The 25418-nt window shown below is 29.2% G+C and overlaps 2 protein-coding genes across 4 annotated transcripts in view; one reads left to right on the plus strand and one right to left on the minus strand.

Moving 5' to 3' along the window:
* The window catches only part of LOC148227258 (tetraspanin-9-like), a 30740-nt gene extending 29004 nt beyond the window's left edge, over positions 1-1736 (plus strand). For both annotated transcript variants that reach the window (XM_088201698.1, XM_088201699.1), the window contains one exon: positions 859-1736. The gene's annotated coding sequence lies outside the window, so the exon portion shown is untranslated. The remainder of the gene's footprint in view (positions 1-858) is intronic.
* On the minus strand, positions 1732-24153 carry Swip-1 (EF-hand domain-containing protein D2 homolog Swip-1). Of its 2 annotated transcripts, none has more exons than XM_088201700.1 (3): positions 23859-24153; positions 2846-3010; positions 1732-2786 (listed from the first exon to the last, which is right to left on the minus strand). In XM_088201700.1, exons 1-3 carry the CDS (start codon positions 24026-24028, stop codon positions 2534-2536), a joined length of 588 nt encoding a protein of 195 aa, XP_088057826.1. In that variant the 5' UTR covers positions 24029-24153; the 3' UTR covers positions 1732-2533. The 2 variants fall into 2 exon arrangements, with proteins under 2 accessions (XP_088057826.1, XP_088057828.1); XM_088201702.1 differs by lacking the exon at positions 23859-24153 and adding an exon at positions 3767-7679 and having other exon boundaries at positions 2846-3720.
* Between the last annotated feature and the right edge of the window lie 1265 nt (positions 24154-25418).

Consider the following 25418-nt stretch of genomic DNA (forward strand, 5'->3'; position numbering starts at 1 on the left):
TTGTACATTGTGGTATTATTTGTAGTGGGATTATCAGCAGTGTGTATTAAATACAGGGTTGGTACCATGACGCTGCTTTGTGGAACTCCAAAATTTATTGATTCCTGTTGACATATAAGTAAGGTTCTAAATTTTGTGAAATAATTATTTAAAAATGATTATTACAATTCCGATCGATCATCACAGATGAGGTTTTCTTAGATTTTCTTAGTCGCATAGATGTATTAATTAAAATTAAATCGAGGTTGATCATGCAGTTAAAATCTATTGGTTGTAATCTGTTATAATAAATTACAGATTTAAATTATTGTGACATCTATTGATTGTAGGCTATAATAATAGTTTATAATCAATATAATAGGTGTAACTACCTTACAGTCTATTATTTCAGTTGGGTGTCTTACTATTTACTTACTAGGTATTGATTGTATGTATCCTGTGGTAACGCATTGAGATAATACCTGGCACGTTCAGAATTTACATTAAAATTATTTGCTTTTTCTAAACCAATGAATGGTATTTTATTTTATTTTACTTTTAATGAATTTTTCTTACATTTTAATAAACGATAAAATAAAAATGGCAGTAAATAAATAACCAGGTTTTTATATATATTGTAATATTAGGTTATATCGAGAATAAATATCAGATTTACTCAGTTTAAGTAGTAAAATTAAAAAAAAACTGTCCATTATATATTTATGTTTTTTTATTATTAAATAAGCTTATAGAATTATTATATTTTAATAAATTCTGTATTAGTTGTAAACAATTTATATTTAATATGCGCATCATATGTAATAATTTATTAAACATGGATATAAGTAGTATATTGACAGATTATTTTTATTTTTTCAGATGGTGTTATCTATACTTTCTTAAGCTCAATTACATCTTGAATCTTCGATTGATAGTCTGAAGAGTGAAATACAGTGAAGTAAGGCAAAATAATGGAGTATCGTGGCTGACTAAATGAAATCTTAAATGAACATTTTTTATATTAAAAAAAGTTGTTATGATTTGTGTTATATAACAATATTAACATACTATAAATTTGCCTTTACTAATATGTTCATCATTTTCGACTACTTTATCTTTTTTTATATATTTTATATTGTAACATTTTATCATTCCATGTTTTTATAATTCTTCTATTTTTATTTCCTTATATTTAGTTTTAAAGAATATAAGCAAATATTTTATACTTTGTAAGAAACGAATATAAGAATAGTCATTTATAGTATATCGTTATTTTAATTTATAATCTATGAGTAGATTCTATTGTGATATATTAAAATATCAAAAGCATTATTTATAATACTGATAAATCATTAGTTATTATGTATACAAAATCCAAAGCAGTTATTCTATTATATACTGAAGATATGCAAAAATATAGTATAAAGCTTTTATTTAATATTTGTATTGAAAATTTGTTATTAAATAAACTCTCTATACAAATAATTGATAAAAATTGTGAATACACGTTAAATTTTATTATACACCTTAATGTATAAAAATACAGGTATATTTTAAGAATTTAGAGCAACATCACAATTCGTATGAAGTAGAATCTCTATTTGTATTTATTTATCTTTGTGAAATATAATGTGAGGTTTCACTGTATACAAATATTTATTTTATTGATTGTTAAGTGTATCTCAAAAATATGTTATGTCTGCATAAATAAATATGTGCATAATTGGAATAATATCAATAAAATAACAAGAATATTATGTTGATATTTTTATTTACAAATATAAAATTACACATTCACATATATGGCTTTTTAATATGTATTTACAACGTCACAAAGTAAATGTTAAAAATACATACACACAATTATAAATTAATAATTAAAAATCGTCATATATTACAAAATAAGAACAATTGGTAAAAAATATATTTGACTTATTACTTCGGTTTTATGAATAAAGCACAAATTTCAGTACATCAATTATTTCATAATAAATTCAGATTAATTTAATATTAAATATTTAATAAATTAATTGACAATTTGATATTGACTCATCATTTCATTATAATTATAGGATCATATGATTTAAAATTATATTTAATTATATCAGTGTGGTAAAAATTTTTTTTTTTAATATTTCAAATGCATATTAAGTGATAAATAAAATCTGCAATGAATTTTATAAATTCTTAAACAATATTAAGTAGGTAGATACAGACTTATATTAATTTGAGTAATTATTACAAGACACTCATACATTTATTAATACTTCATCTGTGCATAATATACACATGAAGAACAATTACATAGACATAAATTAAGTGTATAGTAATTAGTAGGTGTTTTAAAAATAATTTATAATAAAACTAACGTGCAAATACTATTAGGGAATACTGCACAGAATCACCTCATATAATTTATCAGAATTCCAACTGGAATTTTTACATAAACATGTATATATTTTTCATTGTAAATATCCTATTCTGCAGTCTTGCTATAATGCTTTTGAAGCTAGTTTTGTATATGGTTGGTTTTGATTTTAACAAATGTTTTTTTTCAATTTTTAAAAACGGCTGCTTTTTCTTTAAAGAGAGCTTTGCGGTTAGCTTTCTCTTCCATTTCTCTCTTTTTTTGCTCTTTTTCCTCCCGGATTTCGTCCGCAAATTTATTCGTTTTTGAGAGCTCTACGATCTTGGCTTCAAAAAACGTTTTAGCTCCATTCACTCCGACTTCATCAACATTAATTTCTGTCAATCTGGCCAATTCGCTCAAACCAGAATCACTTTCGAGTTCACCAGCTCTAGCTTTTCTGTAAAATTAACACAAGATTAATATATAATTAAACAAATAATATAATAAATTATTTACCTGTATATAAGCAGAAACTCTCTGAACGATATTTTTTGATCATGATCTTCATCAACTTCTGCAATCATTCCTTTGAGTCCAATGTGTGTTTGAGGAGCACCGATTTTTTCCATCATTCTCTTCAGTTCGGTCAAATCCAAGTATCCATCGTTGCCTTCATCAAATCTGTAAACAAGTTTTTTTATTTTAATAAACTGGTTACTATAATTCCCGCGTTTGTACAAGTTCATAAATATTTAGTTGTTGATAGACAAAGTGCCTAAGAAAGTTGCATATATTTTAATGAAAGTAAAATCGAAGATGTTTAAACAAGTTATAGCAAACGGGCAATTGCAAAAGTATAACTATTAAATCAGTATTTTTTTCAAAAAGTTAACTGAAAAGCATATTCTCAATGTAAAATATTATGAATTATAAATAAAGTAATACACGTGAGAAAAACTTGATTACTCTGTGAATCATACATACTATTTGATCAATTGATAATGTATGTTAGTTCGTGGTAAGTAAACATAAATTACGAAATACTTGAGAATACATTTTTATGATATTATAAACAAATAAAAATAGATAAACGGATTAAGTAATGTAGAGACTGCTGGCCAAATAATATAATAACGTTTCTTAGAACTACAATTTTAACATTTTTCCAAACCATATTAGAACGGCTTTTTAAGAAATAGAAGATACGTTAGCTTATCGTACGTTTCTGAATGTTTGCTAAGCATCAGAGATAACAAAAGTTTTGAGCCATGACCAGAGAAAAGAAGAGAGCACTTAGTCAGGTACTTTATTTAAGGCCTCTTAGCAGGCCAAGCCCACAAAGATTCCATCCTTGGCCGGTTATCCCCATTAAAAACTCTACTGTAGATGTCCTGATGCCAATCTTTCGACTTTTGCTCGTTGAATTTAATTTAAGACAGATAAGAGCCGTCTGAGACTAGAGTTGCATTCACAAAGTGATATAATAGTCATTAGATGACGCGACGCCGAGGGTCTGCGCCCTCAGAAAATATGCTCCGTAAACTTAGTAACATTTTTTATTGGCGTTTTATTTCATATGTGTTATTTTAATGTAATTTTATGATTAAATGAAGTGTTCTGTTGAAATTTAAATGGCTTGAATAGCGTCTCCACCTCACAGTTAAATTAGAGTGACACAAATACTAATTATTTTATCATATGATCTAGAAACGTGACAAATATTTATATGTTTTATACATTTATAGTAGTGCATATCAGGCGCTTACGGTGAGATACATTCCCTTTCGCTCGTTCGCGTTATAATTTATGAGAGTGAGTGAGAGATAAGGGCGTGCGTTACATGGGCTCCGCACGACCACTTCTTCTCACTCACTCCCGTCGCCTAACACGCGAGCGAACGAAAGGGAATGTATCTCACCGTACGCGCCTAGTGCATATATCTATATTAATTGTAATCTTGAGATATAGGTTGTTGTTAAAAATAAGGAATAATTCAGAAAATGCATTCTTGTTGTTGAGATAAAAAATATAATTAATTCAAGGATTTGTCTAGTTCATTTTATTGAGTGGTAGATATATGGTAAATTTCATCGCGTATTGATTTCACCTTATTCGTCAGATTTCAATGAATATTTGACACCCATCAGGAATTATTTTTCCATTAGGAATGTATTTTGCAATCGATTTTTAAATATTCTATTATTCAATGTTTAAGGAATGTTATTATAAAAAAATAAAATAAACACGTTCTTCATATAATAAACTCAGTACTAAATTAATTACTATATTGTATTTATCATATCATACAATTATCTGATTTTCAGCAATATACTATATTAAATAAGTTGGATACATCAAATTTGTTCGTTCAAATGTTAACAGATTTTATTTGATTTAATTGATCAAGTCATCAATTTAGATAACATTATTTAAGTGATTACCGCATAATACATAAACACCATTGCCCCCATTTTTACCCCCTTGTTTTGTTATCCAATTTATTATCACAAATAACCCACAATAGGCACAGGGCTCAGAACGGAGCTTCAATTAAAATACATCCGTACGTCGCCGTGTTTCCTGGCCCAGTGACCTAATTGGGTCATCGATCGACTAGATTGGGGTCCCGCCTGCGTATTGCGCACAACAATATTGTTGAGGTAGTCGCGTAGGTCGTATTGACCCTGAAAGAAGCGGACGACCTTCTGAGGTTCCAGCTTGCAATATCAATTTTCTCCCTTTTTCAGCGATACGCTTCGGGTCACGTTTCATGAATAGAAAGGCGGAGAAGGTGCAGAAACTCGTTTTGAAGATGATTCGATAACTTTCTAGTCGATCACCCGTGGTAGCGAAGGTGCTCTTCCATTTCGGTAGTTAAATGATTGTAGTTAATCAAGGTCAAGAAAGGTCGAGTTGAAAGTAAAATTGAAACGATCAATGTAGTAGATTGAGATGTGATTAATGTACCGCTAGTTAATTACAAAGTCAAAGCTAAAAAACATGTGGTGTCACTTTTATGGATGCAAATTATTATGATACTTTTATATTCTAGTTAAAAGCTTTTAACTTATTACATGTCATTAAATTACATGAGTAATTAAACGTAATAGTCGACAAATCGAATAAAACTAAAACTCGAACAATGGTTAATTAAAAATAATAAGTGAAAATGAAATAGGCCTACATGCATACAATTAAATTAATCATTATATAACTTATTTAACTTATTAAACTACTCATTAAAACATTTAGTCTGTACTTAAATGTATATTTTGCAACCCTTTTCTATTCTTAATAAATTAATGTATAACATGTAATAGTATCATTAAGTATTTTTGACACTCACAAATCGTTCTCGATCAAAATTAAATTAAAAGCCATCAACTTATTGCTGTTCTTCTGAAAAATAATCTTCTTTTATCTGGATTTATATTTTTGGATCTTTACATCACTATTTTTTCGTCCCTGAATAATCTTTGCAAAAACATAGTAAGACCTTTAATTATGTGTAAAGGTTTAATAGATCCTAATATTAAGTAATAGTTTTAGATAATTTAATTATGAAAATAATTGCCTGAAATGTTTTTTATATCACCGCTGATTTTTAACTGAATGCCAAAACAATAACTTAATTTGCAAAGTAAATAAAACTAAAACTAATTAAACAATAATAGTACATGAATATTTCAGTTTTATGGTTTAAATTATGCTACAATCTGCCCACGCGTCCACAATTAACTTAATTACTTGTGCACATACCAGCCTATTTTAATACGTAATTTTACACATATCTGAGCCTAATTAATATATCAAATTGCATTACATACATATGTTTGCCAAAAATACAACATAAAACATATTGTATCGAGGTCTGTTTTTTTTATTTACTCAACGAGGCATGTCATGTCAACCTCGAGAGCCAAGTGCAACCAAATTTGGACAATATGCAACGTCGAGACCCCGAGGTTTTTTATTCATTCTTATAATGTGAACCGGTTTTCGAAAATCCAAACCAACAACCTTCGCTTTCGGTCATCGGACAACAATGCAACTGAGATCTGCACACGTGCCAATAAGAGCGAAATTTTCTACCCACGCTTTGTTTTATATAAAAATTATATACTATTAATTAAATCAACATTATGCAGTTAGTATCAACCACTATATACCTATGTATTTGTATATAGATACATATTTATTACGTTTACCTAATTAAATAAAATACTAAAATTAAATGTATCTGAGAAAAAGTACGCTATACAAGCAGTTAAATATCTAATAAAATAGAGCCGTAACTCAGTTATGACAATATTTTATGTTATATGAAATAGTAAAAGTATTCCATAAAAACACTATTGTAATTAATGTCTTTTATGTTAACAACATTTCAAGTCGTGTAAAATGGTATTTTTTGGTTACTATATTATAAGGTTGATAAGAAAATAATTGCAGTTAATAATTTTTTATCAGTTTATAATTAATTTATTATTCAAAGTGGTATGGTTGTTAAAAACTTATCCTGTAAATAGTTATGTAAATGCACAAGTGATAATCTGTTAACGAGATTTCTGAAGAGTATAAATTATAATATATAATACAATAGATAAAGCAACATTTTATAGACCATTTTGTTAAAATTTTGGAGAACTTTTTTGATTGAACAGTGCGTTGCATTTTATTGATTTATTAACAATAATTCTAAGCTGTGATGTTTTTGATATGATTTAAAATAGTGGATTATACATAAAGTATCTACGTTTCGTAAATGAAATAATATATTTTTGGGTAATTTCATGCTTTCGGGATTCATTTTTGTCCAATTTATGCAAACTGCTTTTAATTTTAAACATGAAGGATACATTGTTTATCACACGTTTTAATACGACCGAGAAATGAATCGTTTCTATTGCATTAAATATCGCAGAACTTTGTAATAGTTTAGATTCAGTTCGTGCGGCACCCGTTTTTCAAGCTTTTTTATAATTACTAGCTGTTTTAAGTGGTCTAGACATTTGAGTTTAATGCGAACTCTTGCGAAGGCCAAAATTTTAGTAACAAGCAGCTTCTGCTCTGTATTATATATTTTTCCATATTTTATTTTTATTAAATATTTTGTTGTAACCTGAGTAAGACCAATGTGTTACAATGGGAAAATCTGTACCAACTGAGTAAGTCAATCAGACTGAAGTATGGGAATCGGTGACATATATATTATTAATTATAAATTATTATGTGCAATACAATTTATAATCAATTGATGTCACAGCAGCTGGGGCTGGATTTTTTATAAATAAAATTCGAGTGCCGCTGCCAGGGCTCGAACCCGCAACCTCAGAATTACTAGTGAGACGTTACGTACTACGCTATTCCGTCCTAATATCTACAATATAAGGACGGAATAGCTCAATCTGAAGCAAAATTATTATTAAAACATAATTTGATATAACTAAAATACAAAAAAAACGCATATGACATTTTTGTTGAAAAAAATAAAAGTAAAACTGTTGATATATAAAGCATAATTAAATACATTGAAACATAATATTTTAGGGTGAGGTATGTAATATAATATAGTATCATATTTGAAAGTTATTAGTAAAAAAAAACAATTAAAATTGCATAAATTTAATTATAGAAAATAACTAACGCGTTAAAAGCGCCATAAACTTAACGGTACCAAAAATGTCATTACGCATTCTATGCATGTCGATCTGTTCATGTAAGTTAAAAGCATCAACTTAACGACAAAGGACAGAAGTGAAGAAATCTGGCAACTTAGCAACTCGTTCAACTTTAACAGTTTCAGTAAAAAAACAAACGGATAATAAGAAATCCAGTAAGAGCCTTAAATATTCGTAATTGTCTGTTGCAGCGAAAGCAAGCGAGTCAAACGAAACGTATAAACACAAAATATTGCCTCAACACTTCCATTCGGAGCTCGCTTATGGCAATACATCAGCGATAATATACATATGAGCTCCTTAATTGGACATACAAGAAGTTATATGAGCTCGAAATCTAGTAAAGCAAAGCCAACCATCAAGAACATCGAGAAGACGTAGAAAGCAGCCGCTTCCCTCTTTACGTAAACACTAGTTAAGCTACGTCGTGTCGTTTGGAATCCAGAGTAAACCTTATATTTTGATGGTTATTTTATTTAAATTGACCTGGTGCTATTTATTTGCAAGACAATGTTAATTAGTTATAAATTATTATTATGCAACAGTGATCTATCATGTTATTATTAAAATTACTTTACATAGAATTTATAGTGTTAAAAAATCATTTTCAGTTTTATTCTACACCAAAACGGTGACAACTTCTCTCGATGCCGGTATTCAAGTAGACGTCGTGTATACAGATTTTGAGAAAGCCTTTGACAAAGTTTGTCATACGTTATTATTAAAAAAATTGTCGAACCTCGGTTGCTCAGATAATTTAACTCGGTTATTTTCGAGTTATTTAAGCAATCGTAGACAGTTTGTAACCTATGGTGGCCGATTGTCAAAATAATATTTTACCCCTTCGGGGGTTCCTCAAGGATCCAATCTGGGACCTCTGCTTTTTGTGTTATTTATTAATGACATAAATACAGCAATTAAAAATTCAAGTTTTCTTCTGTACGCAGATGATTTAAAATTATATAAATGCATTCGATCTGTTGCGGACTCCTTCTCTCTACAAAGTGATTTAGACTCTCTGTGGAGATGGGCTTCCGTTAACCGTCTGCCCTTTAGTGTCGGAAAGTGCCATACTGTGTCATTTTCTCGATCCCGTTCGCCATCAGCTTATTTCTACCATCTCGGTGGTAACATTTTGACTAGAGAAACTTCCACTAAAGATCTCGGAATCACTTTCGAGAGCAAATGGAGGTTCTCTCTACACATACACGACGTCTGTGATAAATCTTCCAAGATGCTCGGCTTTGTTATGAGGAATGCCTTTCACTTTGACTATCCGTCAGTTATTCGCATCCTCTATGACACCTTAGTTCTATGGGGGCCAATATAGATTAGTTTTGGCCATAACACATCTAAATTCGGCTCCCATATAGCTCCCGCCCTAGCGATTTACATAATTTGGAATCCCCGAATAGCCAAATATTCCCTTTTAGTGGAAAAAATTCAAAAAAGGTATTTAAGATACTTTTACAAAAGGACATTTGGTTATTATCCGTTCTTATATCCCAGCGCCTTTCTTTTAGGAGCGTTGGGATATGATTCGCTGAATTCTCGCAGAAAGCTGTATGTCGCTAAGCATTTTTTCAAACTACTAAAAGGTGCTGTCGACAATCCAGCTATTCTCGAGGAATTCCAGTTTTGGGTTCCGGAACATTTTCGAGAATCACGATCGAGACCTCTTTTGATGGCAGTTAGGGCTAGGACATCCGCACTTGCCGACTCGCCTATAGCTGTGGCCATACGGCTCCTTAATACGCTGGCATTGAAAATTGATTTATTTAATGTTAGCTACGAGAATCTGATCCGGTTTATATTTTTTAATTTTAATATTTTATAATTTTTTTTGTTATGTTTAAGTATTGTTATATTTATTTATATATATACGTTTTTTTATGTTTTATAAATTTATAATTTGCTTTCGACCATCGTGGCGCATTAGGGTAACCTGTTAGGCCACGATGGTCTTAATTTAATCGAAAAAATAATAAAAAAATAATAAAATAATATCATTTTAATTTTCAAATGTCACATTGAAAGTTCATATGTCATTTGATTATTATTTTATTCGATAAAATTAAGTGTGCTATTAAAACGTTTTACGAAGGTATCATTAGCATTTATGTTTTTTTAAAACTATTTTTCGTTTCTTACACATACATATTACCAACACTCAACATTAAAATACACACGTATACATAATGTAAATCATATTCACCATATGCATACTTAGCGCTTATTTTGAGCACGTGAGACACATCTCGCGTATACATATAGTCGAAAGTCTTGCATACTTTGAGCTAATTAAGTGCCTCAGCAGCTCTTGTGCGTTTCATGACAATAGGCAATTCTTATGCGGAAATGTTACCGCTGAACAAATGGGTCGTATTTTTACTATTTTCCACACATACTCGTGCATTATAAAAAAATAGGTTTCTACATAACGCATGTGATCTATGTATATTAGGAGCAGTGAAGGTTTTTATTGCGCACTCTGAGTTATGGATAATTTGTTAGAATTTACACTCCGTAATAAATGATCGAAAGTAGCATGCGAATTATGAACTTTGAATAGCACACATTCGTTTTTTAATTAATAAATCAAAATAGAAACCTAATGAATCATATAGTATTTAGCCCACATATGCATATTTAGAGATTAAAAATCTGTTTGGCAATTTCTAAGCTGCCATATGCCATTAAATATTCATATATAGGGGCCAAAAGTTGCATTTAAATTTTAAATACCACTAACTTTCATTATGACTAATTTAATTTATTTTTATCTGAAACATAAATATTTTTTTGTAGTATCACTATAAAATTAGAAAATGAAAATGGATTTTTTAACATATGGGAAATAAATAATATTAATATTAGTTTTTAATTTCTTAAATAATTACTAAAACACCATAATCCTCAACCATCAAACATGTAATGAAACTAACGATTATATAATATATTAATCTTTTGTAGAAAAGAATCGTAAATGAATTTATAATTCAATTCAAGAATCATTAAATTCGAAAACGAAATAAAATAAATACTTTCTTAGTAATAATTTTAATGTATTGAAATATAACGATATAATTTATTTTAGAATTATAATATTATTTATTAAAATAAGAATTGTGACCAGACAGGTTAAAACCTAATGCGTCACTAAAACCATTAAAAATATAGCAATTTAAAACATATTTACACATATCTATACATACATATACACACACATACGTACATATCCACATATAATTAAAAACATGAAAACATGTAAGGAGGACAGACACAAATTACATCAACAGCACTTGCTCCATACGAACTGAACCAAAAATATCGAGATTTCGATGTACAGCAGTCGGACTACCATTTTCAGAGAAGTGTTCCAGTCCTAGCCTGCACAAGCAAGATCAGTGGACGTGACCGAGAACTATTACCGCCCTGCGGGACCAATATTTCGAGCTGAACGAAAACTAAAAGGTTGTCAACTATGCTTTTGAGAAATTCCAAAAGCGTTTAATTATATATACACTTCTGCGAGTTATTAACGAAACATTCCTTACTCCCAAAATTAATATAATGGAGCCAGCTTCTAGTATGCTGCGGAGTAGGGCATCATAAAGAGTGCGCAATACTAAAGTATCCAAAGAAAAAATCTTTACAACGTGCAATCTGAATTTCCAGTGCTTTTCGAAAGTCGCATCCAGGCTTGCCGAGAGGAGGGGGGGGGGGATATGGAAAAACTTCATATGGCCCGTTCTCCTTGAGTGAATCGACCCTGAAAAAATCATATAAAGAATATATTTATAAAAAAATAAAAACTGACATCAAATAACAAATCCAAACTAAGTTAGTTGTTTTTTTATTTCAGATATAAGTTTATTTTGCCTTTTTTATACATACTAAAATAAATAAAAGGAATGGAACATCGCCTTCAAAAGCATAATAAGCATTATAAATCAAAGGAACAGAGTCTATTTTTTTGATGCGGCTCCGTTTGTGTCAAATTTGTTTGATCTTATTGCTTTCTGAACCTTATAAAATATTACACTAACTTGGAAGGAAATATTCAACGAATGAAGTCATTTGGGGGCATTTGCTCCCCCCCTAAATTTAGTCAGAAAAATGCATGTCATTGAATGAAATATGATACTATGAGTCTTAACGAAATCGAAATATTATCCTAATTCTATCCCAAAAATATTTTTTAAAATATCATTTCAGTGAAATCAGTTCGGAATATAGTACTTCCACCGGTAGCATATGTATATATATTTACTAGTGAAAACATTATTTATCTGACAGGTGCTAGTAAAATTCACGCCAAAATCAATAAGAAACTGATACAGAATAAGATTCTTTAAGGTAAAAAACAACATAAAAATATTATTTTTATAGCAAAAAACAACAATGATTCGTTCTATTAAACTCGTTCGTTTATTGTACGGTAATTTTAACTGAATCATCGACGAGACAAAAGTATGGTTTACTTTTTGGGTTTTCCGGATTATTTTCGCTTTCAATTAAACACCGTGATGAATGTTCTTAATGATTCGTGTGAGATTTCTACTGCGCATTTTCGATTTCATGATCAATTAATATAACACGCGATACTCTAACGTCTGTATTGAACCATATTTTTATATATACATTTATAACTTATAAAACATTTTATTTTTTCCTAGTTTATATGATGTAGTTAACTGTTATTATTGAATTAACTGGATAGTGTTAGTCAACGAATTTTAATTAATTATGGAACATATTAAAATCTCATTTTTAGCGTTTTAACCGGTGGACGAGTTCGATAACTTAGTGAAAACGGTTCTTCGATAATTGCGGTTTCTTGGAAAAGTACCATTGAAATTTATTCGGACGTTAAAAAATAACCAAGAATTACTGAATTTTCTCTCTAAGAAAATTTTATGCACGAGTGCACTCGACAAGAACAATGATTGCATGTTGCGAGTCGCGGTTTTTGAATCGTTTCCCACAGCAAATTTTCATTTGTAAACTATTTTTTGCATCAAATTCATTATATAAATAAAAATGATTTATTATTCGTATAAGTATTTAACAAAGTAAATAACAATTATGTCAAAATTTCAATGGTGTGCGCACAGTAATAAATATATATGTATGTTAGAGAACACTTTGAATGAAAGTTCTGTTCAACAATAGGAAAATACACGTGTTTTCTTGCTACTGTGAATGAACAACAGCTCGTTTTTGATGTGTATAATTTTATGGATAAAATTCGGTTTAATTATACATTAATGTTTTTAATTTGCAATTACATGCATCTTGTATAAAACTCATGCGCTTCAGCGCACATATTTGACGTTGTAAATTTAGATGTTTTTTTGAGAATTAAATTTACATAATTAATAGTAATACTATCAAAAAACAAATATGTGCACAGTGTTATTTATCGGTATACTTAACTATTATTTAGTCCGTAACAACAATTATTTTTATGAACCGAAATATTGAATTTAAAAATATTTTTCTTACTCATATTATTAAATATGACAACTATAATATTAAAAATCTAAGGTAAATTTTTTTGTAAATTATTCATATCGTGTTGTTATAAGCTACATAAAGATATAGCATGTCTCAGATAAGATCAGTTTTATGCTGTGTTTTATTTCACAAGCAATTTGACATGATAATTGAATATGAAACATTCGTTGTGAAAATATTTTGTCAAAATATCGAATTTTGCACATACTATATAATTTTATTTCTACACTGATATTGACGTAAACACTTAAAAAACTATTGAATTACCACAACTTTAAAAGGGTCTTCTAAATATATATGTTTAAACTACAATTGAGATTTAAGATCTACAAATCATTATTTGTGTATTGAACGTCATGCATATAAGTTTTCTGCTGTAGTAGCTTAAGTGTAGTTATTTATCATTGCCATATACAAAAAATTAGATTATCTCATATAATGAATTATAATATTTTGTAACAATTGCTTAGATTATAATTTAAACATATCTAGAAAATTAAAACTTGATAGATGTAAAATTTATAATTCATGGTGTGCGGTATTATATTTTTATTTTTATTAAAATTATTTTAGACAAACATATAACAATTAAAAATGGCGAATAATTTTTGATATACTAAGTCAGATTATTAACCTTTATGACAATTTTCATTATTGAGTGTATTTTCAACGAGATATTATAAATAGGTAAACGTAGGGTTTTTTTCGGGAATTATTTCTAAAAAAAATTTCTAAATAAATAATAAAAAAAACGCTTCATCAATAATAATAAGGCTACATAAAAAAGGGTGGGTCCGTGCCAGATGTTTTCTTAGAAGCTCGGAAAGAGGTCAGAAATTTTTTTTTTTATATATAAAGATAGAAACACACAAGATTTAAAGTTCAGAAATCATTGTTTTAAAATAAAATAAATAACGCTAGTTACAAATTATATAAAAAAAAATATCATTGATCAATAGTTTAATAAATATAAATTTATTTATTACACTTGACTAGGCAAAACATATTTTTCAAAAACAACATTAATATTGTCACAGATAACAAGTTAAATAATATATGCCTTCCAGATTAATACCAAATAGTTTTCTGGGTTAATTCCTTACAAATAAATCGATTTACATATTGCGTTTAATTCCTCCCAAATAAATCGATTTACTATTTAGCGATAACTAAATTTTAAAATGTTTCAGAATTCGGGCGTGATAAAAAACGTATGACAAATACGCGTTAAAAGCGTAAGAAACCAAATTAGTATTAGTATGTATTTGCAACATGATGATCGGAGATTGAGACGCATTAGGTATATATTATTTTCAGATGAACCATGTCTTTACAAATACAAAGTTTTGACATGCCCGTGAAATTCATTATCTGAATCACAAGTATATACTCGTGACAGAGTCGCAGTGAAGCAAAAAGCGTTATTGTAAGAAACGTAACAGAAAATATTAAATCTGTTTCCACTCTCAAATTGCCGCATTAGTCCAAACGTCGAAAGTAGGCAAAGAAAAAGCAAATACCCTATTTTGTAAAGCGCATGTGAGCGTGTAAATTACATACATTAGATACTTTAATCAGGAGCTTCCATCTTGAACTTCCACCAGATACTTCCATCGACTTGGGACATCGAGAGTTTATCTGAATTCAGATGGTCGCTTTTAAAATTAAGAGCGAGGAAATCCTACATCTCAATCAAGCGTGTATAAGCTCATACATAGCGCTTATAATTAACTTATATTTATAAATTAATTCTTAGTACTTCGAATTAGGACATATGAATGTTCATCTGAACTCGCATCAAGCGGAGCTACGCCGAGCAGCAACCGAGACTTTCGAGACTCAGCTACGAAGTCTGAAATACAGATTTTAACCCGATTTTACAATAAGCAGATAATGCTATGGTAACATCATTTATGAGTAATTATACAGATTTTTCAGATCAGATAAAAAATATAAAAATTAATGAATTTTTATTCCAACAAATTTTATTATTATTTATAAATGTGTTTTAACAATATTATGCGTGATAAGTCGATACAGCTATTTATTTCACAATAACACTGACTAAGACAATGATACATAAAATGAAATGCTTCGCAAAATAAGTATCGTATAACAAATTTATGGTGAAATGCGCAAAATGAAAATGTCAAACGTGGGTGTGTCTTTCGAGTCACTTCAAAAATTCATAAACCTTATTACTAAAGGTTATAGGGTCAACAATGAAAATCAATTAACTTTAATATTTATCAGATAATAATATATCGATTGATACTTAAGTTGCAATTAATTAATTTTTATTACTCTATCCAATCATAAATTAATTCGTTTTGATTGTATCAAAGTACATAGACCCGAATGAGAACGTGACCTTTGAAAAGAACACAATATTTTTAGGCATTCTCTATAGGGAGGCTTCTAGACTGTGAGTCTGCGACCTCAAAAAAAAAAACAACTTTAATATGATATAAAAATTCTGAATAAACAAAATTGTTTCTACGACCGTAAACGTGTCGTAGCTATTTTTTCGAATCGAATCGAGTCGATACATAGTAACGGATTTCGCAAAACGTTCGTTCAATTCTCCGCATACTAATTTGTCATTTTTATTGTTGCTTTGTTTCGCATTCTTCGGTAGAAAGACAACCGTTAAGCGTAACCAAAGCTTTGTTTTATTTACTTGAGGTTTTTGTTATACTCTTACCGTTTGTTTACTTTTTTATTATGATCAAAGTTCGATAGTCGAGCGTCATGAAAAAAATTGATTTTATCTTTTAGAATAGCATTGTGGTAAAATAAACCGTAGTTAAACATTTCTGGATTACGTGATACTGTGCGGTCAATGGTTTTCAACTGCAATCGCGATTTTTTCTATTTGTTAAAAGCCTAATATCTTTTAAATTATATAAATGTAAAGCTAAAGCTTACTGGGCATGCATTGGTATGACATTTATTTATATACAATAAGAGGTTCTTAACCTATGGATGACCTAAATTTAGGTCGCGAAGGTATATTTGGAAGCAACTATTAGAAATTATGTAATATGTAGTAAGAATGTATACTTACACATTTTATACAGAATTTTATTATCTGCTAGTTTGTGAGAAAACAGTTATTGTAATATTATTCAGTCATAAAAATAAAAAAAGTTTTTAAACGTTTATCTACATAGATAAGCATACCATTAAATATAATATTATACGTGCATCGTATAAATAAGAGTTTCACTTACTAAACTAAACTACCTGATTTTTATCATACTTTAATTAAGCGAAAGTTGTATAGCTTTGTAGAAACACGATTTAAAGATACTATTAAAAACATTGTTCATTTTCTACAAAGATGAAATAACTATGAATATTGCAAATACATTAGTTTGTATCATTTTTACTTTGACAATATGTATAAAAATGCGTATATTTAAATTTGTATTGTTGATTATGATATACATAGGTATGTATATTGTATATTTATATATACACAAGTTATCACTACAATAGAATTATGATCTCGCTATAAAATAGTGATGCATGTATTTTTTTTTTAGTAACCTATAAATATAAAAGTTAAGATTATTTGTACTCATCAATGTATACATAAAAACAATATGTTTTAGTGCAATTTAAATGATAATAGTAACAAATTTAAAGTAGAGATGACATCAAATTTGAAAGTAAGCATTTATCACAAAAAAAAAGCTTTTTAAAAATCAAAAAATCAGTTTTTAAAATAATTGTAGATACAGGTATATATATATATAGAAATATAAGAACGCTATGTATAATAATTGAATATGTCCATTTTATAAAACAGTTTTTTCAGGATACAAAATGAATTACACTTTACGTTGTACATATGAACCAGCCAATATTTACTTAAAATCGATTACGTCGTCTGAACAAATTTCCTGTATTACCATGTAAAGGTGCGTAATTTAATAATTGCTATTCGTGAAAACCAACACGTCACTTTTAGCACCTGTATGGCTCAGTCAATGCACCTCATAAAACGATCATGCGTGTGAGTCATACGTCACGTATAATAAATATTACAGTGCGTTCGCAAAGTGATTCATTTATGTATCAACGTCAATTAATTTTATGACCGCAGTTGAAGGAATATCCCTAACTGACTATGCTGATATGAAGTTTCATGTGTTAACAATATAAAATTAATATTTACTTAATATATTATATACAATTAAGGTTAAATTTCCATAATTCGTAAGTAAACGATGGATATAAGTATGTCATGAAAGTATTAAGTACATATGTACAAATTTGTCATATGATAAGAGTATCAAATTGTAGATGACAAGATAGATATTGTTATAAGTAGAAAGACTAGATTATTAAAACTTATGTTTTTCACATAATCTTACGACCTACACCTATTTAAAAAATATTAATTAATATCAACTTCTTGCCAAAATATTTTGAGCAGTCTATGATTCAAAGCATCACAGTTTAGACGCTATGAATAGTGATGTATATCGATGATTTCAATCTTGGAGTATAAGTTTATGATCTATTGTAGGCTTTCGCTTACACTAAAGTTCCAAAGCTAGATATTTTCATCCTATAAGATGCCTTTGAAAGCAAAAAATGAGTGGTATTATATATAACAGAAAATATACTAGTAAAAAAATGAGTGCATTGAGCTTCATCAATGAATTGAACAAACACGTCAAAATAATAATCACAAATTCTTCAATTCCTGTTGTTATTTGACCTATGTGTTTTATACATTTATTTGCTGCTGTATAAACAACTTCGAACATTCCAAAGGCTTGTGTGAGGATTTTTGCACTCAGTTCTATTATAATATTTCAGAAACACAATTTTTATAAACCGTTTGTTTTAATACGGTAATTTATTTTACAAATATACTATTATATACTGGTTTTTAACCATTTTGGTTTATATTGTCCTCAAAAAAATGGAATTGTTTGTGATATTTCACATTAAGTAATATATGTTAAAAAAGGTCCGAATAATTGTGTGCTACGATTTTATTTGTTTTATTGAATATTGGTCAAAGGGTCGTTAACGCAGCAAGCTCTTTTGAATTGTGGGGGTCCTATTCTTGCGTTAAAATCTGTGATCAAAAATGATCATTCATATTGATGAAAAACTAGATAATAGTGGGACCACACAAAGCCTTCGTTACAACTAGAAAAAAAGATTTCCCATAAATAACACGCAAGGATTGAATGAACATTTCTTTGCTACGAAACGGTTACGATAAAAAATATATTACTAATTATTAAGTACTTATGAGTTGATATTTTTAATAATTTTTAATGCTTAAATAATCTGATATTTAATTTGGAAAGGAAATATACGAGACTCATAGTAATAAATATATTTTTTTATTAAGTCCTTTCGAAATGATCTTGTAAGAATCTTAATTTAAGCCATAAATAATACGAACATAACACGTAATTGACATACATTATACCTGCACTACACTCTCTGGAAGTTGGCCAAAGACGAAGAATATAGTGGGTTACTTCAGGGATACTTCGGTCGAGTTCGGTTCTGCCCGCTTTAAAATCTCTTGGAAGTTGTCCGAGGTTGCCGAGAACGGGAGGTAAAGTGGGGGTAATTCAGTCGATTTGGCCAGCTTCGAGAGCTTCCGAATATTGTCGGCAAACGGAACGAAGTCGGAACTGCTCTTTCGAGCGCGAGCGGTGAGATACTTTCCCTTTCGCTCTCTTGCGTGTTAAGTGACGAGAGTGAGAGAGATAATGATATGGTGTTTCGCAAACTGAGATAGAACGAGTAATTCGGTTCAATTTCAGTATGCACGTAGGCATCCTATGGTCAACACGCATGTCGAGCGCTGCATCGTGGTCACGTGATCAATTCATAATACCACATGCTTATCAGAGACTCCAACAGACTTCTTACTGACATCTTTGAATATTTTAGGGCACCAAAATGGATTAATTATATTTTGATAGTATATTCTTTTAACAGATATTGTTATTATATTTTTTTCATATAAAACTCCTAGATTGGTTTATATACATATCACACCATAACGAATTCTTATTTTGAATCGATGGCGACAAATTCTAGGATAGTCACAGATGTAGTGTTCGTATTCTGAAGTATCATTTTTATGCCTTATGGAATTTTGCAAAAGCCGACAAAGATTTTGCGTAAATTGAATATTTAGGACCGAAAGGTTTTCACTAATATTGTATTGGTGAGTGCCCACACAAACTTTTATAATTATCAGTAGCGTAATTTTAATAATATGACAATTTAAAAATTGCGATTATTTGGCACATTTTTCGATCGCGCGTAAATACACCAGCTGTACATGACAGAAGCCGCCATCCGGACGGCATATGAAATTTGCGACAGTGTGGTCGCTTACTCAACGTCGTAGGTCTCGGCCGATTTCAGTTGAAACTTCGGTTCGGACAACTTCGATGTTAAAAATAAATAAAATGAGATTTTTGTCATGAGGAAAAACATCATTGTTTTTCCAGGTCCTGGGCTCGCTCTCGGGGGCATTGCCCATACCCAATACAAATAAAGATTATTGTTTAATCTATTTATATGATTCTAAGCTTCCTCAAAAAAAAAACTGACTTTTGAAATATAAAATTATTATAACTGATTTCTTTGATGTAATTATAAATTAGTACGGGGAATTTTTATCGATCATCGTTTTAATGTTATGCTACAAAACAATATTTTTTAATAAATATGTTTGAATATAATTGATTAAGAATAACGTTGATCATAAAACGCATTTTTTTCATGTTAATAATTTCATAATAGATTAAAAAATTTGAGAACAATTGATTCTAGTCTCTTAAAATAATTAGTTAAGTAGACGCACAAAAGCGTCCGTTTCTAACCGCATTTATTAAACATACAGCATTAAACCACTTTAATTAACAAAGACATGCATATTGTCGTTGAACAAAGTATCAGTCATGTTAAAAATAAATACATAGAATGATTTGGTCAATTATTAAGTATACATAAACTAATTGTACGGCAGAAATTATCACATGCTACTGCAGTAGCGGTGAATGCGCAACATCGTCGACACATCGAAAAATACTTTTTTAGTATTTATTATGTCTGTATATAGTCATATTATGCACATATAAACACACGTGTGAATGTTTACTTTGCGTTGTTTGAAACTCGCACATTCTTGAGCTGCAGTCGTGCATTTCGCAACGTTATAACAACACAACTGCAAATATACTCGTTTTTCACCTAGATAGAGAGAAAAATGTGCAAGGATAGTGGAAACTAGGTCTAACGCGTATTATTTAATAATAATTAATATAAATATAGTGATAAAGTACGCAATAGTATGAAACACGTGAACCTTTTACCCTTGACTTAAATTATGTTGACACTATGATATATAATATTATAATACTAAAAACAGTTTTTTCAATTGGTTACCGAATATTTAAAAATAATTTCGAAGTATTTTGTGAGGCAAATAAACATTTGATGGATACATGAAAAATGACTTATGTTATCAAGAGTCACTATATTGCGTGTTCTTGTAATAAGAATTCTACGTAATTAAAACTCAGAAGTGAAATAAGATACACGACTTAAACCAGCACAAACGTATTTACATACATATGTCCATACATATATTTTACGGTCTCTTTTTATCTCATTTCAAATTAATATTCGATACTTTGTTTCTATTGAAAATGAGCTGTCATTCGATCGATTACTCAATAAATCCAACAAAGAACACAATAACCAAAAACCATTAGCATTCCTCACTAAACCGATAAAATTAAAAACGTTTCCCAAATGACTCATTGTAATTTAACAAAATGACATTTAAGTGTCAAATAGAGATTTTGTAATGACATACAAAATAAATACAAAACATTTCCTAACCATACTTATTCATAACTAAAGTGCAATAACCTTTTTTTAAAAAGAGATGAAGATAATTAACTATTTTGCAGTTCTTTAGAATATTGTATATATTTACGTTTTGTATCCATATAATGACTCAGAAATATTAGTCATATAATATATATTTGTTGAATGGTGTCGTGTGACTAATGTTAAAAACAAGCTTTAATGCATAATAGTTATAAATATCATTTTGTTTAAAAAAAAGATATGACTTATCTTATAGGAAGGATGTCAAGTTCTTATCAACAACACGAGCGCTAAAACATTTACTGAAGGTTTAAATTTTAAAATTAGATCGACAAGTTAGTTTATTAATCGAGTTTTAATAGTTTAATGTAGAATTGTAAACAACGCTTGAAGAAAAAGTTTAAAAATTGACTGAAAGTTTAGATTTTAAAATTAAATCAACAACAGTTGGTTTAGTAATCGAGATTCATTTCAATTGGGTTAGAACAATTTATGCAGTTAAATGTAGAACTACAAACAAAGCATGCAGAATTGACTTGTGTAATAATGATATTTGAGCTAAATGAAGTATTGCAACTCGAAAGACCAACGCAGTCGCTCTATTTTAGTATTGCTTTATAATCTAAGCTCTATCTCTGGACGTAAATATTTACAGACGAAAGGCGAATGTCTTCTCTCCATCGAAGTCGCTATTTATAAAGGGCTTACGTTTCATTCCACACAAGGATTACAAATGTGTCATGAAATCCATAAAATATTTTTCGTTATCTTATCGCGTTATATTTTAACCGCGACTTAAAAAATATTTTATATACAGTATGTTCATATACTTATAATAGAACAATACATTTATACTGAGTTTTGGTAGCGACTGTCAATTATCGTCAATTAGACTATCGGTCACTGTCACCTCTGATACGTCCAGGATATGCCCAATAAAAATATTGTCAATTGGAAAAGGAGGCTGTGATCATTATACTCCATTGTTTATGCGTCTTTTTATGTGCTGTGTGAATTAATAGAATGTATTGACCCCGTGAATATAATTTATTTTTTGTTCATGATAAAAAATAAGTTGACAAAACAGAAATGCGTACTTGAATGATACGTGACACAAATTGTAAAAATGTGCGAATAAAATATATTATACATTTGGCATTCCGCTTGCAAATTTATGTCTCTATGGAATATTAAATGTGAATATAATAAAGTGGTACATTTCAATATAGTCCGATAAAGTTAACGGATTTTACAGACCGGAATACACGGGTTTTAATTTAGTATTGTTTATTTAGAAATCAAATTTGTTTTATTGATAAGTTAAATAATAAGAAAACCAATATTTAAAGAATAGAATTGGCGATTTAAGTTTTTCTAAACTTAAATTAAAAATACAGTATTGAAATAAAGTACAGTTAACATTTTTTATATCATTTAAAAGAACAATTTATAGTCATTAAAAAGAGTATTAAAAAAGTATATTAGAAAAACAATAGAAAGGTTTGACTTGATGATCAAATTATACAAGATTTTTCAATATGTTTACTGTATTTATGTCAGAGTCATTACAATATATAATTTTTTCAGTTTATTAAATTTATAATTTTTATAACACTGTGATTTTTATTTAATTAATATTGTAAACTGAAATTATAATCAATTAGTAAAAATCAATATTTTTTTGTATTTTTATAACATTTATAGAAGACGTAAGTAATATTGTTAATACATATAGTAAATTATGAATATTTAGATATATCATGAGAAAAAATATATTTAAGTATAAGCTTAATATATCAATAAAAAATTTAATGATGATTAAACTATTGAAATGGAAATGACAGTGATTAAAAAAAGGTTATACTGTGTTGAAATTTAGATTGAAAAAAATAAAATAATAGAAATGTTATTAAGGTACTATAATTATGTTTTAATTTGACATTTCTTAGCTAATTAAATATTCTGCTTCAAGTTATAAAGATACATTTTTATAACTAGGTGATTTGTATTCAATTCATTTCATAAACAGAGAAAATAATATGGAATTCACTGAAAATTATGTTTTTAATAATAAATTATTTAATAAGTCAGTATTTATTATTAAAAATATGTTTCATTTCAATATTTATAGGAAGTGTAAATAATATTTATATTTATACAACAAATAGTCCAATACAATTATCATAAAAAGTATTAGTAATCAACATAAAATTTTGATTATAAATGTTTATACTTTTAATTACGTGTTTATTGTTCAGCAAGAGACTGTTAGAACACATTTTTTTAAAATCCATATTTTATTAAAAATAATTTAATGACTTTTATCATTCATTAAAAAATTTGTTATTAAAATCTCTTTTCGTCTAGCACCGGAATTACCGTTCCGGTTTAATTAATATATTTTAATTAAAATTCCATAATAAAAAAATACTGACTTGTTAAAAGTAGCCTCGTACTGTTTGATTTCCTTTCTGGAAAATTCGTGAAATTCGGTATACACGTTGATGACCTTGTACTGAGGTTTCACTGCCTTCCCTTCCTCCAGGTCGTCATTGATCTGCTGCCTCCTGTTCAGGATCGAGCTCAGCTCGTTATCGGCAGGCATTTCGACCCTTTTATTTTTCTCTCAAATAAAAAAGTGTTGTTGCGGATCGATCCGCAGAACGAACTGACAGAGCCCGGTTGCCTTGCACGCGCACGCCCTCTCCGCTCCAAGACCAACTCGCTACTGGCTGTCAGTAGACAGACGTGCCGTAACCTTTTACACTACGAGCGGTTGTACGAACTTACCGTGATATGATAACACAACATCGCAGCTTTACTATATTGTGAATGACGTATTTCATTGTTGGTGGGGTGACCATGGTTTCAAGGTTGCGGTCGGTAATATTTATGAAACAAAAGCTAATGTCTATCAAAACAAAAGAATCTTGTTTGTTTCAATTAGACGTATATGTTGGATCAAAATTCACTTTACAAAATTTAAAAATAAATACCTGTTTCGGGGCAGGAACGATATTTTAAGGAAGGGGGTAGGAGAAGGAAATTTGCCCCACTTGAATTAAGTCAGAAAAATGCATGTCATTTAGAGAAATTGAAATATTAAAATAACAATCACTGACTGGCCAACTTCCTTTTCCCCCCCACCTGGAAAAAGCTAAATGGCCGTTCTGATTATCCTCGGGCTATATACATATATATTTCTACTAGCGAAAATATAATTTGCCACTTGCGAAACGTATATTTTCTGTTAAAACGGCAACACGAATTAACCAAACTCAAATTGACAGCCGCAAAACGTTCATTTGCTAACCCAAACCTAACCCAATGAAAGTTCTAAAATTAATTACAGTTTTAAAACTTTCAGTAAGTCAAGTCAAAAATACAAAGCAAGGCAACTCAACTCTCAGGGGAAAATAAGTGAAAGAAGAAGTACAGAAATACGTCGCATCTCGTATATTGCTCCATAGTTTGTCTGCATTTCAATACTACACTGTTTTAAAAATATGATAGCCGTCCTTACTAATATTAATACGGGATTTTGATACAAGAGAATTTCGGTCAATAGGAGGGCGCAAAAACAAGTATGTCTTCTCAGAAGTCAAAAATTCACGTCAAAAGCAATAAAATTTTGTCGGCGCCGTCGCATCTTAACATAATAAATCATAATTAAAAAAAACACAAGTCAAATATTATTATTTTATATAACAGCAACTATTTTATATACTATAAATTTAGTATTTACAATAATATTTTTTACTTTCATAACGTTAAATCGAAAGACTTAATATTAATATAAATCTGATTATAATAAAATAAAATAAATAATCGTGATTATCCCAAAATAATAATACGGTTGGTCACAACATTGAACGTTCGTTGAACGGTTGCCCCAACGTGTGTACATAATGTGCGAAAACAAAATAGATTTAATTTTGCGGTATCCTGTTTAAATTAAATATGTTTTTAAGGAAATACATTTGTTTCTCAAACAT

Source organism: Plectrocnemia conspersa, unplaced genomic scaffold, assembly GCF_051122295.1.
Source record: "Plectrocnemia conspersa isolate PC_06_02 unplaced genomic scaffold, ASM5112229v1 ptg000013l, whole genome shotgun sequence".
In the NCBI taxonomy this organism is placed as follows: domain Eukaryota; kingdom Metazoa; phylum Arthropoda; class Insecta; order Trichoptera; family Polycentropodidae; genus Plectrocnemia; species Plectrocnemia conspersa.

Coding starts and splice junctions, on each gene's coding strand:
- Swip-1 (XM_088201700.1), bottom strand. CDS start 24,028: ATGCCTGCCGATAACGAGCTGAGCTCGATCCTGAACAGGAGGCAGCAG. Junction 3,011..23,858: donor TACGAGGCTACTTTTAACAA/GTCAGTATTTTT, acceptor ACTTGTTTACAG/ATTTGATGAAGGCAACGATG. Junction 2,787..2,845: donor GAGTTTCTGCTTATATACAG/GTAAATAATTTA, acceptor TTAATTTTACAG/AAAAGCTAGAGCTGGTGAAC.